Genomic DNA, 18,287 nt, shown 5'->3' on the forward strand with positions numbered 1-18,287 from the left:
CGAAATTATCATAAATAAATTTGACTGACGGCGGCCATATTTATAAATGTGATTCAAAAATGAATTGGTCAAATTTATAAAATTGACTGCGAGCCACTCGGTCAAATGTATAATTTTGACATATTTGACCGTAGTTGGTCATGTTTATGTATAAAGAGCGGGAAATTCAATTTTTTTAAAATTTTGAAGTCAGGAGTGAAAAAATATAAATGACTACCGTCGGTCAATTTTAGGCGGTCAAATTTAGTTAGTCAAATTTGAGCGGTCATATTTAGTCGGTCAAATTTAATTAAATTTGACCGATTTCGCTAAATTTGACCAGCCTAAAAAAGACCGACACATTTCGGTCATATTTAACTAAATATGACCGCCAGCAGTCAATTTTAGTTAAATATGACCGAAAAATTTCGGTCAAATTTAGCCGTTTTTCTTATAGTGTGTCCACAATGCATTGTGAACATCTTAACTAAGAAACGAGGTGTTCTAAATGTATAACAATAGCCTAGTACACGATCCACACTAATCAAATGTTAAAGCATATATGCAAAAATATGATGCAAGGGCAAGGACTGTGTAAATTAAGAGATTTCGTAATATACGAAAAAGCTATACACAGGCCATTACTTGTTCATGATCCTTTTTATTCTCGTGGAACATGCAGCAGCATATATACTATCACTTTCGAAAATGTGATCGTATGATCACACAGTTCATCCGATTTTAACGTCTATAATCACATACATTTATACTAGTGACAGTACATGAATGGAATCCAAATTTATTAAAAATAAAACATCTGAACGACATAAAGAAAAAGAATGAAATGTGAGAGTGAATGTTGAAATAAATAAAGGAGATGAAAATGTATCTTACACGATTTGAATCCCTAGTTAAATTTGAGGAAGGCTTGTAGCGGCGATCCGGAGCATATGTACATTCGGGCGTATAGAATTACTGTGGTAAATTTATACTTGTACATCCCACTGATGAATCTGATGACCAGATGAAGGTAAATTGAGTGCCTGTTAATTTCGAATCAAATAACTTTGGCCAGAACATAACACACATACTACGGTTGTTTTAGCTGTGACACGTATACCCTCGCATTTGATTTAACGTACTTTACTACGCTTTCATATGAAAATCCCATAATTTGCAAAGAGACCGGTAGGCTTTTATTTTACCTAAACTTGTCTGGATTAAAATAATTGACAGGTTTATATTGTCAACCACTAAAAAATCGAAAAAATGACATCTTTGACCCCTTTTTATAGTTTTTTTTTAACATATATGACATCTCTCAAGAAAGTGGCAAATTATAGCCGATACTGTTGGAAACGTAATAGGCTTTATATAATTATTTTCGATTTCAACTCAAAATACAGTATATAAATATATTAATACATAATAGCAACCAAGTGTTTTATTTATAATATTCCAAACAAAGAAATTACATACATCTTTTCTTTGTCACACGCTAAGGCTAAGGCTACGGCCTTTTATTTTTTTTAATTGAGCTACAACTCCTTTTTTCTTCTCTCTGCTTTTTTCCTTACTCCTGTGTATTTCATATATGATCCTGGGTTATGTTTATTTATACTATAAGAATTGCTTATCTCATCTCTTACGTATTTATCCTCTGAAACATGCAGCCTACCTTATTTCCAGGATTCAAACTTGATTTTACAACCTAATAGCTGTTGCTAACTTCTTCATTTCACATACATGCATTAAAAGTTTCTGGAAGTTGCCTATGTTGAGCCGTAATCTATTTGCAACCTTCTAGATATTCATGCTTGCAGTATTTGTTGACTGGAGAGTTTGAATTCTAACACTCCCCCTCAAACTTGACTCTGCATTCCGAGCTTCTCTTTTATTTTCTTAAACGTATCCGGCTTTAACGCCTTTGTAAATATATCCGCTAAATTTTCTTCAGTCTTGCAGTGCACCAGTTCCACAATTTTATCATTTACTTTTTCGCGAAGAAAATGATATTTTATGTTGATGTGTTTGTTGCGACTGTGTGACACCGAATTTTTCGCTAGAGAAATAGCGGATTTATTATCCACGTAAAGTTTAACCGAACCTTCCTTTGCAAGATTTAACTCTCCCAAAATATAACTTAACCACATAGCTTGACATGTTGCTCCTGCTGCTGCAATATATTCCGCCTCACATGTTGAGAGAGCGACTGTCTGTTGCTTCTTTGATGACCATGAGAATATCGCCGAGCCGATATGAAAAACATATCCCGAAGTGCTTTTCCCGTCATCCAAGTCTCCACCGTAATCACTGTCTGAATAACCAACTAATTTCGAATCTTGAGAATGCGTGTAAAACAGACCATGATCAAGTGTACCGTTTATGTACCTTAAGATTCTTTTAGCTGCCATGAAGTGATCTTGCTTCGGTTTCTCCATGTACCTACTAACCAATCCAACTGCATACATAATATCTGGACGAGTAAAAGTTAGGTACCTCAGACTTCCAACCAAACTTTTGAACAACGTCGGATTTACCGACTCCCTTGTTGAATCAACTCTGAGCTTTATGTTTGGTTCTGCTGGTGTGCTCACTGACTTGCATTCTTCCATTCTGAACTTCTGTAAAATTTGCTCCGCATATTTTTTCTGAGAAAAATTTCGTCTTTGTTTTGCTTCAGCTCGACTCCAAGAAAGTATGACATTTGACCAATATCTGTCATCTCAAATTCGTTAGTCATAACTTTCTTAAAATCATCAAACATACCAGGGTTGTTTCCTGTAAAGATCATGTCATCCACGTACAAGCACACGATCATAATATCTCCCCATGAATTTGTCTTTGTATAGAGGGCATGCTCGTAAGGACTCTTCACGAAACCATTTTTCTGAAAATATTCATCAACCCTTGTATTCCATGCTCGCGGAGCTTGCTTCAAACCATATAAGGCTTTCTTCAGTCTGTAGACTTTGTTTTCCCGGCCTTTCTGAACATATCCTGGAGGTTGTTCGATGTAGACTTCTTCTTCGAGATAACCATTTAGAAATGTCGACTTCACGTCCATCTGAAAAATCTTCCATTGATTTTGAGCGACAATTGCTGTAAGAAGTCTAATTGTGTCAACTCGTGCAACTGGAGCAAACACCTCATCATAGTCAATGCTATATCGCTGCTTGTAGCCTTTAGCCACTAGCCTCGCCTTGTGCTTTTCCACTTCACCATCCTGATTTGTCTTTGTCTTGTAGACCCACTTGACATCAATTGCTTTATGTCCTTCTGGAAGATCTGTGAGCTCCCATGTATCATTTTTCTTGATTGCGCCAATTTCCTCATCCATGGATTTGCTCTATTTGCTTTCTTCATAAGCTTCCTCAAATGTAACTGGATCACATTCAGCCATTAAATAAAATAAGGAATAATCAAAGGATGTTTGTACCGGACTTGTAGCTTCGTAGATATTATCCAAACTCCGCATCTTTCATGGTGCTCCCCCTGAACTGCTGCTTCCTCCCGTGGATGGTGTCGATACAAGAGTTTGTTGATTTGGACTTGGTGGAGGAGTTTGATCATCGTCTCTGTCATCTTCAATGTTCTGGTTATCACCGTCATCGTCATCACCATTGAAAAATAAACCAGCAACTTTTCTTTCATCCTCGCTCCATTTCCAGTAATCTGATTCATCGAACTCAACATCTCGAGAAATGATTAATTTCTTCGTCAGGGGATTGTAGAGTCTGTACGCCTTGCTTCTTTTGTCATATCCGGTAAAAATACACTTTTCGCCTTTGTCATCCAGCTTCTTTCTTTTCTGATCGGGAATATGGGCATAAGCAATACACCCTAAAATTCTGAGATGTCCAACTGATGGTTTGCTACCACTACATGCTTCATTCGGAGTTTTGTTTCTGACACTTTTTGTTGGATAACGATTCAATAAATAAACTACACATTGAACGGCTTCCGCCCAGAAAATTCTTGGCAAGTGTTTTGCTTTCACCATACTCCTTGCCATATCAAGAATAGTGCGATTCTTCCTTTCTGCAACGCCATTTTGTTGAGGAGTGTAGGCCGTTGTCAATTGATGATTTATTCTATGTGCTCGGCAGAAGCTTATAAACAAGTTTGAAGTATACTCGCCTCCTCTATCTGATCTGAGTGTCTTCAAATAATGTCCACTTTGTTTTTCCGCCAGTGCTTTGAACTCCTTGAATTTATCAAGAGTCTCTGATTTTTCTTTGATGATATACACCCAACTTTTCCTGCTAAAATCATCAATAAATGTTAGGTAATACCTATTACCTCCAAGTGATGGGATATCAAATGGACCAGCTATATCTGTGTGAATTATCTCCAATGGCCTCCTGGCTCTCCATGATTTTCCAACAGGAAAACTTTGTCTGTGTTGTTTCCCCTTGACACATGCTTCACACAAATTTTCTGGTTCATTGATTTCTGGCAAGCCGTCCACCATCTTTGTCTTTGACAATAATTTCAAGCCAGAAAATCCCAAATGACCATATCGCAAGTGCCACAACCACGAGTCATTTTTAATGACCGACTTTAAGCACTTCTGCATCTTCGTCTGCATATCAAGGGTGAACAAGCGATTCTTTGACATCTCCACATCTGCAATTAATTCTCGAACCTGATTTTTGATGATGAGAAAATTATCTTGCATCTGAATATTATACCCTTTCTCCACAAGTTGGCCAAGACTGATGATATTATTTTTCAAAGCAGGTAAATAATAAACATTATTTATATATTTTTTCTCACTATTCTTTGACACAATCGTAATTATACCTTTCCCTTTGACCGGAATCTTTGACGAGTCACCAAAAGTAACTTCTCCAATGATGGTCTCGTCTATCTTCGTAAATAAATCTTTATGGCCAGTCATATGATTGCTGGCTCCCGAGTCAAGATACCAAACATTCTTCTTGTTTTCCTCATCTCCTTTATAAGTGAGGAACATAGCAGTGCCAACGTCTTTATCTTCTCTTGCTGCAACAAAATGACTTCTTTCTTCCACCTTTGGGGCTCTACACTCATAACTGAATTGACCAAATTTATTACAATTATAACATTGAAATTGAGACTTGTCACCTCGTTGAAATCCACCTCGTCCTCGGCCTCTAAAATTTTGACCACGACCAGATGATTGAAAACCTTCAGAATTCTGGCCTCTGTTGAAAGACTGCCTTCCACGTCCTCGTCCACCTCAGTAGCCACCTCTAAAGCCGCATCTGCCACGTACAGAACCGCTACTGCCAGAACTGTCGCCAATGGATACTTTACTTTGCAACGCCTTCTCTAGATGGATTGCATCATCATACTGATTCATCCGCTGCTCGTGAGCTTGAAGCGAACCAACCAGGTCGTCAATCGAAATTTTTGACAAATCTTTTGACTCCTCGATAGAAGTAACAACATAATCAAATTTTCTTGTCAACGAACGGAGCAACTTTTCCATGACCCGGACATCATCAAGACTTTCACCATTTCTTTTCATCTCATTTGTCACCGTTTTGAAACGCGTAACAAATTCACCAATATTTTTTGAGGATTTCATTTTTAAATTTTCAAACTCACCACGCAACACCTGGAGCCGCACCTTTTTGACTTTCTCGACACCCTGGAATGATTTCTGTAGAATCTCCCACGCCTTCTTGGATGTTTTTGCCTCCGAGATTTTTTCAAAGGTTGATTCGTCAACACCTTGAATAATTAAAAATAAAGCCTTCTTGTCTCTTTTCCGTGTCTCCTTTAAAATTGATTTCTGGTCATTTGATAAGCCTGCTTCAGCAGCTGCATCTGGTTCAATATACCCGCTTTCAACCAGATCTCAAATATCTTGAGACCCGAGTAACACCTTCATTTGTATGCTCCAGTTTCCATAATTTGTTGCCGTCAACTTCGGAATTTGCGGTTGTATCATGCTCGCCATTTTTCAGAAACGTAACCTGTCTCGGATACCACTTGTTGGAAACGTAATGGGCTTTATATAATTATTTTCGATTTCAACTCAAAATATAATATATAAATATATTAATACGTAATAGCAACCAGGTGTTTTATTTATAATATTACAAACAAAGAAATTACATACATCTTTTCTTTGTCACAGGCTAAGGCTACGACCTTTTATTTTTTTAACTGAGCTATAACTCCTTTTTCCTTCTCTCTACTTTTTTCCTTACTCCTGTGTATTTCATATATGATCCTGGGTTATGTCTATTTATACTATAAGAATTGCTTATCTCATCTCTTACGTATTTATCCTCTGAAACATGCAGCCTACCTTATTTCCAGGATTCAAACTTGATTTTATAACCTAATAGCTATTGCTGACTTCTTCATTTCACATACATGCATTAAAAGTTTCTGGAAGTTGCCTATGCTGAGCCGTAATCTATTTACAACCTTCTAGATATTCATGCTTGCAGTATTTGTTGACTGGAGAGTTTGAATTCTAACAGATACAATACAAAATTGCAGAATGCGTATTTCATACTTACTTCCCAGCGCTTATCCCTCATGCCTATCCCTCTTGCCGCGTGGAAGAAACACAATGATCAAATGACAAAGTTCTCTAGGGATATGGTAACATGAGGTTTAGGTGGTGCACAGTCCAGTCCAACTAGTGGACTCCAACTATAATAAAAATACGCATTCTACTTACGCTTATTAGTTCATATACCCATATGATTATGTCTCCTGAGCCGGAACATGTCGCTTAAATGCGGTTTACCTTGATTCACGTGGTTTGCAGGCTATTGCGTGAGCCCGTGGGGTTTACTCAGTGCGCACACGAAGGATAGCGGTTGTGGGTTTCCTACGATAAAAAAATACCCTAATCTGAAATGCGTATTGTAGGTTACTCCATCTTAAAATGTGTAACACCCCCAAATCCAAGGTCGTGAATTCGGGTTGTTACGATCACTTATTAATTAAATAATTCTCTTTTCACAATATTACTCGACCTTTTATTCAGACTCACACACACACAGGTTATATGCTTGGAAACAGTATCAAATAAATCATCTCCACTTATCTACCTGACGGGGCTGGCGCACAAAAAGCCTACAGAACTCACGAGCGTTCCTTACCCGCCTACGGACAACAGTCCTGGTCTGATCCATGCTGGTAGTCTGTTGTGATATGATATATAAAAGCAAGGGTGAGCATTATAGCTCAGCAAGGTATATATCCCCATAATTAAGTATGTAAGGATAAATAAAACCAATAATTATACTTTGTATCTCCAAAGTGTTCTGAAAGTTTATATGCTTGTCAAATTTATAATATTCTCAAAATCAACTACAATAGTATATCCACTGGATACTTGTATTCATCTCTTTCTCAAAATCATTTTATACTCGTACTCATTTTATATCAAAATCTCAAGATGTTACTCGAACCAAGATTCTCAAATGGGTGTGATATATATTCATTAACATCCCAATTTAAAACTCAGCCTTATTGGCAGATTTCTCAAATGGATTTGATATATAATCATCAACATCCTTATTTAAACTCAGCCTTATCGGCAGATTTCTCAAATGGATTTGATATATAATCATCAACATCCTTATTTAAACTCAGCCTTATCGGCAGATTTCTCAAATGGATTTGATATATAATCATCAACATCCTTATTTAAACTCAGCCTTATCGGCAGATTTCTTAAATGGATTTGATATATATTCATCAATATCCTTGTTTAAAACTTAGCCTTATCGGCTCTCTGTTGTATATTTCACAACAGTTTTTCCAAAATGGAAGAAAGGGACTATACTGGAATAAACCACGTATCGGTGATCAGCCACTCTGCGCTTGCATAATGCGCCACTCCGCGCCTGGTCACTGCCCGATACCACTCTGTGCCGGGCAGGCCACATTCCAGTCCCAAAATAATTATATCTTTTGCTCAAAATCCTTTTTCGAAGGAATAGGTCGTTAAAAGTTGACCTTTAAATAAGATGATTTATTCATCACTTTTAACTCAATTGATCTTTGGGAGTTGTCGGAGTTTTGAATTTAAAATCATTTTCAAATCCCTGTCTGTAGTAGGGTGACACATATATTACTCACTTGTTCTTTATTGATCGAGGAAGCAAAACTCTTATGCTTCTAGACTAAGTTCCCTAAGGTTTTGATACGTTTCAAATGGTTAATCTCTTTCAAGAGTTTTGAATAATTTAGAAAGTACCTTTGGGAATTATGTTTATTTTTAAATAAGTTTTTAGAAGTCCGAAGATATTAAATATCTAAGGTCTCATAATTATATAAGAGGGATTTAATGAATTGATAAAATCTTAAGTGCAAAGTATTTCTAATTAAGGTTCAATGAATTAATAAAAACCTTAAATATAAAATATTTTGTGAATAAGGTCCAACGAATGGAGACACCTTAATCAAATAATCAAAACATGATTTGGTATCCTATAATTGCTCTTTAAATAGTTAAATCTTTATTAAATAACGTGAAATGATTTATAAACTATTCAGTATATTTTTAAATACTTTATGGATATTTAATAATCCCTTAAGTATCGCTTTATAAAATAATCAATCAAGTAAGGGTGTCCCTTAAATGAATAAACCAATATTTCTCGAAGTTTAAGTCAAAATCTCAATCGTTCGCTTGATATATATATTACGCGAACGTACTTTGTTTATCGAAATATAAATCTTTCACGTCAGGCTCTCTCCGGAATTAAATCGTTATTAAAATATCTCCGACTCCCATTATCATATATTATATTTGAAATACGTTTCAATTTCTCATACTTGTGTAAAACGAAATTTGTTTTCGTAAACAATCGCATAATTCGTATGCATTGATATCATAGACAAACATATATATTTGAACTGTAAATCATGGCATCAATATCACAACAATATATATATATAGCATGGATAGTATGAGATAGGGTTTCGAAAACTTGCCTCGAGTAATCGAAGTGGTATGGTCTCCGGTGTTTGGTTGGCGATCTATAAACAAGAACCAACGGTCTAAGTTAGTACGCGATTAACGTCTCGCTCTTATTAAGCAACTTTTACAACTACTCAAGTATAACGAATCTCCGATCGTCACATTCTCAACACTTATATTCTCACTTTATAACATGGTCGAGTTTGGAAATCGATCGTTCGCTTTAGAAAGTCCATTTCGAGTTTTAAGCTTGAACGTGAGAAAATGCGCGTCAAAACTAGGTTTTTATGCGTTTCTCGCTTGCGCTCACTTTACCAAAACATTTTTATAAAATCGTAAAATAAATATTTTCTCAAAATTCTTTTTGGAAAGTCTTCTCTACTGTCATATCCATTTTTCATAAGTTTTCCAGAATCTCGAAATTATTTTAAGTCCTTCAAAATCACCATGCAAGTGGACTTAAGTGCAGTTGGCTAATCGCATAAAGATTTTACACTAAAATGACCATAACTCCTAAAAGGTAAATCTCCTCATGATGATCTACATATGTATAGAAACTATAAAACAATCTCTCTCTATTCATGGCCAGTGGTTTTCAAATTTTAACCATTTGCATGGCCGAATGTCCTGCAGAAAACAGATCAAGTGCAAGAATGCCCAAACTCAATTTCTACTACTTGATCTTAACACAATCACTACCTATAACCATCATAAACACAAGTACTTCTCAAGATCCACCCACATGGACCTTATATGCTCTATATAGGTCCACATACATGGATTACAACTCAACATCTCAAGCCTTTAGCAAGAACATAATCAATACAAACACAAAAAAACACAATCCTTTGGATCTTAATACTACAACAAACATAACTCTTAAATCCAACCATAAAACCTTAAAGGGTTGAAAGTTATACCTTCTTAGACACTAGGAAGGTTAGTGCTAGGATGATTGAGGCTTGGTTTGCTTAGAAAACAATTAGAAGGGCTAGATCCTTAAGAAACAAAACCAAGAAATAAGTTAAAATTTCGGAGTTACCTTTCAGCACCTCATTCAAACATTTTTATAAAATTAGAAAATATTAATTTGAGGTTGAAATTTGGTATGAAGCTTAACCATGATATAGAGAAGCTATGGTAAAAATTTCATGATATTTGAATGAGTATATTTTGAGTTATGAATTTTTCTTTCTCCCTTGCTCAGAAAATTCGAACTGCTGGAATGAAAAATGGGAGAGCTTTAAGTGAGGGAAAAGGGGTTGTTTTCTTTTGTGGCTAAAGTGTGGGAGTGTATATTAAATATATGGGATGTATGCAGCAGATTTGATAATAATTTGGCAAAGTTATAGGTTGGTTTGATTGTGTGGTGAAGTGAGAAAAGGGAGAACTATGGTTTGTGTACTTGTTTGTCTCCCATCACTATTCAACACTATTCCACTAACTATTCTAGTTAGCTTCTAATCATCTAGTTACACTCCTAACTATTAGTTAGGACTTGGTTATGCATGGCCAACTTGCATGGGATTTAATTTCTCATTCGTTTATTTATCGTAAACGCAATCGTCGTTCCATTCCGATAGTTTCCACGTATAACGACTTGTTTCGTAGCGATTTTTTTTATCCCTTATAATCCTATAACCAATTCCATTCCTTCTCTTGATCATAGAAACACCTTGATATATTATTTATTTCACGTAGTATTCCCGGTTCTACGCCATTCTTTACGGATACGAAAACACGTAGTATAATTGTGAATCTTCGAATTCCGTCGGCTTTTACATTCACTTATTTTCCTCGATAAACAAGAATATGATCTCGGATTCTCAAAATTCCACTATTCATTTTATGATGATCCCCATACGTATTACTTAATTAGCTCAAGTTACTATTCACAGAAGTTTTAAAATATTACAAAAATCAGGGTTCTTACAGTCTCCCCCCATTAAAAGGATTCCGTCCCGGAATCAACTCACAAATAGATGGGGGTACCTTTCTCGCAGGTGGCTCTCTAATTCCCAAGTCGACTCCTCGACCTTGGGATGTCTCAATAAGACTCTGAATAGCTTGACACTCTTGTCCCTGAGTACTTGCTCTTTTCAACCAATGATTTCAACTGGTTGCTCAATGTAGGACAGATCTAGTACTTACTCATGTTTCACTATATTCTTGGTATCCGCATTATACTTTCTCAACATTGGCACATGAAAAACTCTATGAACCTGTTGAAGGTTTGGAGGTAAAGCCAATTCGTATGCCACGATTCTATTTATCACAAAATCTCAAAGGACCCATATATCGGGAACTCAACTTCCATTTCTTTCTAAATCTCATCAGTCCTTCCCATGGTGACACTTTCAAAAATACCTGGTCACCCACTTCATACTCTCTGTCTTTTCATGCTAAGTCGGCATATTTACGCTATCGGTCTTGGGCTGCCGCTAAGCATCCTCTGATCAACTCAACTATGTCCCTTGTTCTTTACACCAAGTCGGGACCTAGTAACTTTCTTTCACCAACTTCATCCCAGTACAAGGGTGAATGACACCTCCGACCATACAGCGCCTCATGTGGGGGCATTTCTATACTCGCGTGATAACTATGATTATAGGCAAACTCTATCAAAGATATGTGTTCATCTCAATAACCTTAAAAATCAATTACAAAATTTCTCAACATGTACTTCAATGTCTGAATGATTCACTCACTTTATCCATCAGTTTGGGGATGGTATGCAGTACTCACATTCAGTTTGTTTCATAAGCATTCCTGAAAGCTCCTCAAAAAAATCTGGAGTTGAATCGGGGATCTCTGTCAGATACGATAGCTACAGAGACTCCATGTCTTATCACAATTTCCTTGATGTATAGCTCTGCTAATCTATCCACCATGTAGGTTTTCTTGATTAGAAGAAAGTATGCTGACTTGGTCAGTCGATATATAATTACTCATATTGCATCACGGTTAGCCTTAGCTCGGGAAATCCTACCACAGAATCCATGGCTATTTGTTCCCACTTTCACATCAAAATTCCTAAAGGTTGTAGGAGTCCCCTCGGTCGCTGATGTTCCACCTTCACTCTTTAACAGGTCAAACACTTACTGACCCAATTGGCCACGTTTCTTTTCATGTTGGGTCATCAATAATATTCCTTTGGATCTCGGTACATCTTGGTACCTCCAGGATGAATTGAATATCTAGAATTATGTCCTTCGCGTAAAATTTCATCTTTTAATTCTCAAACATTTGGAATCCAAATCCGGTTCGCATACCTCATAATTCCCTTCTCATCTTTCTCACATTTGACTTCTTCTCAGTCAAAGATTCTCGCTCTTCATTCGTCTTCTCTTCCTGATAATGTCCCATCTTTTCTAACAATTCCAGTTCTAATTTGATCTCAATTAGTCCATCAGTCCCATTACCAGTGACTTCACCTCTATCTCCATCTCCTCGAGTTCTCTCACTAGTTCCTCCGGCGTTGTCAACATCTTGAGTCTCTCTTTACTACTAAGGGCATCTGCAACCACATTGGCCTTCCCTGGATGATATAAAATCTCACCGACATAGTCTTTCATTAACTCTAACCATCTCCTTTGTCTCCTGTTGAGTTCTTTCTGAGTAAATATATACTTAAGGCTCTTATGGTCAGTGTAGATCTCACAATTTTCTCTGTACGGATATTGTCTCCAATTTTTCAAAGCAAAACTATTGCTGCTAATTCTAATTCATGAGTAGGGTATCTTACTTCATATTCCTTCAGCTGCCATGAGGCATAAGCAACCACTTTCCCATGCTGCATGAGCATGCATCCTAATCCTTTATGTGACGCATCACTATAGATCACAAATCACCCTTTCCATCGGGCAATGCCAGCACGAGGGCTATTACCAAACTTCTTTTCAATTCCTGAAAAATTTTCTCACATTTTTCATTCCACGCAACCTTTTCCGTTTTGCAAGTAGGCCTAATCAAAGGTCCTGATATCTTAGAGAAATCCGGTACGAACCTCTCATAAAACCGGTTAATTCCCAAAAAGTTCCTACTTCCGTAGGTGTGGTTATTCTTTTTCATTGGAATACTGCCTCAACATTGGTAGGGTCAACTAACACACCTTTACTGCTCATCAATTTTCCTAAGATCTGAACTTCATTTTGCCAGAATTCGCACCTTGAGAATTTGGCAAACAACTTTTCTCTTCTCAATGCTTCTACCACTATCCTCAGATATTCCGCATGTTCTTCTTCCGTTTTAGAATAGACTAAAATATTATCAATAAAAAAATAATGACGCACACGTCCAAATACTTTTTAAACACTCGATTCACAAAGTCCATGAAAGCTACTGGGGCATTCTTTAGCCCAAACGACGTCACCAAGAACTCATAATGTCCATACCTCGTGCGAAATACGGTATTTGTCCCCTGTTTTAATCTTCAGTTGGTGATATCCCATTCTTAGATCGATTTTCAAAAAGTGTACCACTCCTTCAAGTTGGTCAAATGAATCGTCAATTCTAGAGAGATGGTATCTGTTCTTAATAGTCAGCTTATTCAGTTCCCTATACTCTGTGCACAATCGCATACTACCATCCTTCTTTTTGACAAACAATATTGGTGTGCCTCATGGTGACACATTAGGTCTCATCATTCCTTTATTCAACAGTTCTTGCAACTGTGAAGTCAATTCTTTCATTTCAACCGGGGCTAGCCTATATGGGGCTTTTTGAAACTGATGACGTTCCTGATGCTAATTTGATAGCGAACTCTATCTCTCGGTCAGGTGATAATCCTGAAAGGTCTTTGGAAAACACATCCTCAAACTCGTTAACAACTGGTATGTCACGTACATCGGGGCTTCTCTCTTGGTACCCGCCACGTATGCTAAATACGCTTTTCTATCTTTCCTTAATAATTGCTTTGCTTGAGCAATATTAAAAAATTTGTGGGTCTGACGCTGACCCTTAATCACAATTTTCTTGCCGTTAGGCATTCAGATTTTAACTTTCTTTCCTTTATAATCAATCTGAGCACCATTGCTCGACAACCAATCCATTTTTAAGACCACACCAAATTCTCTCAGCCTGAAAGGAATTAAGTCCAACTTAAAGTCCTTCCCTCATAGTTCCCACTTGCAGATTAGATGAATCTCATTAATTGGAATAACCTCTCGATTCACTATTTCTATTCGCAATAATTCTCGCGTTGGAATCACATTAAGTTTTAACTTGGCCAAAAATCTCGCGATATAAAATACTTAGTTGCTTCAGAATTAAACCGAATATTTGCAGTAACCAAATTGAGTAAAAGGTTACCTGCTATCACGCCCTAGCTGGGTTGGGGCAGTTGCTAGAATAATGTCCTAGTTGGTTGCAATTAAAGCACCTCAGTAGCTCTTTTCCCAATTACATACCCCGGGATGTTTCTCCCCACATGACTTATGATCCGGTAGGGGTGACCGAAACTTGTTATGAAATGTAGTCTTATATTGACCACCTCCCTGGGAGATACTCTTGCTTACCGGTTCGCTAAAGCTATTTCCACCAGCTACGGTAGTGGCGAACCTGGTACCCACTGCGGGTTGGGACACCACTCCCCTCTCAGTCCTAATCGAAAACTTCTGTTTATCGCTCTGCCGCCTTGGCTTCTGAACTCCTCTTCATCCTCTCTTCCTCTTTTTGACTTTGCTCACTCTCTGCCTCTACAATCGAGGTCTTTTTGCACATAGTCTGTTATCTCAAGTAATGACACTCGGTCCTGAATCCATTGTTTCAGCCCTTGCTGAAATTTCCTCGCCTTTTTCTCTTTCGTGTTCACAAACTCCGGCACGAATCTCGACAGTTCAATAAATTTGGTTTTGTACACAGCCACTGACATCTTATCTTACTTAATCTCTAGAAACTTCAACTCCATCTGAGCCTTCATAAACCTGGGAAATACTTTTCCCCATGTGATAATCACATCAGTCTCCAGGGTTCCTTTAGGTTCCCACTAATAATTTGCATCTCCTTTTAACATATAACTGGTGAACACAGTCTTTTGCGTCTATTCTATGGGCACTATCTCAAAGCTCTTTTCCATTTCTTTTAGCCAAGCTCTGGCCTTAATAGGTTAGCAGTCCCTTGAAATTTCTGGGGGTTTTAACCACTTAAAGACCTTAAAGACATTAGTAACTGGAACATGATCCACCTGGGTTGAGGGTGACAATTTAAATTCTCTCGAAGAAGATTCATAATTTGGTCCATGGGGTTTCCGCTCTGGCCTTCCCCCTCGTTAATATCCATAGTTTCTTCTTCATTGTAATCCTCTAAGCCGAATTCATTATATTCGACTTCCTCGTGTTCTTGGTTATTTTGGTTTACCAATTCAACAAGGTTTGCTCTAGTTTCCAAATATGTCGGGGTGGCATCTTGATGCTAATATAAAAGATCACCAATATAACATTATTCACGTCTCTACTCATTATGTTAAAGTCGCGCTTAATAACTCGCTTTGTCACAAATACATTCTTCATTCCTCTTTAGTTACTCGCAACGTTGTGCCCACGCACCTGATTTGATGCGTTAACAAAAGACGACATCATGTCGAGAATATACACGTAGCTCCTAGTGACATCCCACTCTTGGAATTCTGCGTCAGACTTATTGGTCTTCTCCTCCAGTAGTTCGGAGCTTGCAGCGTTGATTGCAGGAGCATGAAACTTTTCAAAAATTATTCTGTTGATTCTCGCTTTCCGTGCCGAACCATAATGGCTTAACGGACGAAATGATTTTGTATTATTGCATAGCATTCTCATCTTGGGACACGCTAAAATCTTCCTTATAGGACATAGATTCCTCAATGGTATAGCGAATACCCTTCTTGGTAGAATCGATGTTCGTCATGTATTGAACCCTTATTATCGGAACAATACTTTCAACCAATTCAGGTAACGTAATAACCTTAATAGTAAAAGAATTAAGCATCTTGATTCTTGCCTAATATATATGTCTCCTCAAGGACACTCTATAAAGAGCTATGAGTGGCAAGACTCGGGTTTTCCAATCAACCCATGGTATTGGGGTATCGTCTTCATCCCGCTTTCTTCGGAGACTTAGCTCTACTTCTATATCAACATTATAAAAAAAATCATATACAATTTTCTCCTTTCCTCATTCTGTCGATCTTAAACGATTCCATCAATTTCCGTATAACACTTCACATAAACACTTCAACATAACTCCTGGTAGTCCATCAACAAACTCTATCGGCTCAACCAATGGACTCTCTTTCGCATATAACTCTTAGCAATCTTTTCTCTGAGAGCTACAACTCATTCTCTTCCCTTAATGTTGGCTTTTCAATCAACTGTTAATAACTCAACCAATGCCTCAACTCTAAAGGCTAAGGTCCCCTTGGGTACTATTGTCGTGACTACTCCATAGTAATCCGACTACGAACTCGATGAGAGTTCTTGTTAACTTTTAGATCCTCAGTCTACCTATTTTACTCTTACTGTTTCCAAGACTTATAACCTTTGGCTCTGATACCATTTCTGTAACACCCCCAAATCCAAGGTCGTGAATTCGGGTTGTTACGATCACTTATTAATTAAATAATTCTCTTTTCACAATATTACTCGACCTTTTATTCAGGCTCACACACACACAGGTTATATGCTTGGAAACAGTATCAAATAAATCATCTCCACTTATCTACCTGACGGGGCTGGCGCACAAAAAGCCTACAGAACTCACGAGCGTTCCTTACCCGCCTACGGACAACAGTCCTGGTCTGATCCATGCTGGTAGTCTGTTGTGATATGATATATAAAAGCAAGGGTGAGCATTATAGCTCAGCAAGGTATATATCCCCATAATTAAGTATGTAAGGATAAATAAAACCAATAATTATACTTTGTATCTCCAAAGTGTTCTGAAAGTTTATATGCTTGTCAAATTTATAATATTCTCAAAATCAACTACAATAGTATATCCACTGGATACTTGTATTCATCTCTTTCTCAAAATCATTTTATACTCGTACTCATTTTATATCAAAATCTCAAGATGTTACTCGAACCAAGATTCTCAAATGGGTGTGATATATATTCATTAACATCCCAATTTAAAACTCAGCCTTATTGGCAGATTTCTCAAATGGATTTGATATATAATCATCAACATCCTTATTTAAACTCAGCCTTATCGGCAGATTTCTCAAATGGATTTGATATATAATCATCAACATCCTTATTTAAACTCAGCCTTATCGGCAGATTTCTCAAATGGATTTGATATATAATCATCAACATCCTTATTTAAACTCAGCCTTATCGGCAGATTTCTTAAATGGATTTGATATATATTCATCAATATCCTTGTTTAAAACTTAGCCTTATCGGCTCTCTGTTGTATATTTCACAACAGTTTTTCCAAAATGGAAGAAAGGGACTATACTGGAATAAACCACGTATCGGTGATCAGCCGAATACGAAATTTTCTCTACTAGTAGAAGGAATACAAACCTAGCCGCCTTTGGGCTCATCAAGACACTACACGGTGGTTGCCCATTGTCGTGCAAGTCCGAAAGTCAATGGTCATATAGACCATATAACCGTATAATGCGCCACTCTGCGCTTGCATAATGCGCCACTCCGCGCCTGGTCACTGCCCGATACCACTCTGTGCCGGGCAGGCCACATTCCAGTCCCAAAACAATTATATCTTTTGCTCAAAATCCTTTTTCGAAGGAATAGGTCGTTAAAAGTTGACCTTTAAATAAGATGATTTATTCATCACTTTTAACTCAATTGATCTTTGGGAGTTGTAGGAGTTTTGAATTTAAAATCATTTTCAAATCCCTGTCTGTAGTAGGGTGACACATATATTACTCACTTGTTCTTTATTGAACGAGGAAGCAAAACTCTTATGCTTCTAGACTAAGTTCCCTAAGATTTTGATACGTTTCAAATGATTAATCTCTTTCAAGAGTTTTGAATAATTTAGAAAGTACCTTTGGGAATTATGTCTATTTTTAAATATGTTTTTAGAAGTCCGAAGATATTAAATATCTAAGGTCTCATAATTATATAAGAGGGATTTAATGAATTGATAAAATCTTAAGTATAAAGTATTTCTAATTAAGGTTCAATGAATTAATAAAAACCTTAAATACAAAATATTTTGTGAATAAGGTCCAACGAATGGATACACCTTAATCAAATAATCAAAACATGATTTGGTATCCTATAATTGCTCTTTGAATAGTTAAATCTTTATTAAATAACGTGAAATGATTTATAAACTATTCAGTATATTTTTAAATACTTTATGGATATTTAATAATCCCTTAAGTATCGCTTTATAAAATAATCAATCAAGTAAGGGTGTC

At 36.9% G+C, this 18,287-nt stretch overlaps 1 protein-coding gene across 1 annotated transcript; it reads right to left on the bottom strand.

The window, feature by feature from the left end:
• Positions 1–3,460: 3,460 nt before the first annotated feature.
• On the bottom strand, positions 3,461–15,711 carry LOC141685476 (uncharacterized). The gene is made up of 6 exons (XM_074490572.1): positions 15,444–15,711; positions 5,281–5,796; positions 5,089–5,228; positions 4,413–5,014; positions 3,757–4,241; positions 3,461–3,654 (listed from the first exon to the last, which is right to left on the bottom strand). Exons 1-6 carry the CDS (start codon positions 15,709–15,711, stop codon positions 3,461–3,463), a joined length of 2,205 nt encoding a protein of 734 aa, XP_074346673.1.
• Between the last annotated feature and the right edge of the window lie 2,576 nt (positions 15,712–18,287).

Source organism: Apium graveolens, chromosome 9 (genome assembly GCF_009905375.1).
Source record: "Apium graveolens cultivar Ventura chromosome 9, ASM990537v1, whole genome shotgun sequence".
In the NCBI taxonomy this organism is placed as follows: Eukaryota; Viridiplantae; Streptophyta; class Magnoliopsida; order Apiales; family Apiaceae; genus Apium; species Apium graveolens.

Bases quoted from the DNA above. Each gene is read 5' to 3' on its own strand.
- LOC141685476 (XM_074490572.1), bottom strand. From the start codon at position 15,711: ATGAGAATGCTATGCAATAATACAAAATCATTTCGTCCGTTAAGCCAT. The intron at 5,229-5,280 runs GTAAAGTATCCA...TGTACGTGGCAG, and splicing joins TCTAGAGAAGGCGTTGCAAA to ATGCGGCTTTAGAGGTGGCT. The intron at 3,655-3,756 runs GTATTTTTACCG...TCGATGAATCAG, and splicing joins GGATGACAAAGGCGAAAAGT to ATTACTGGAAATGGAGCGAG.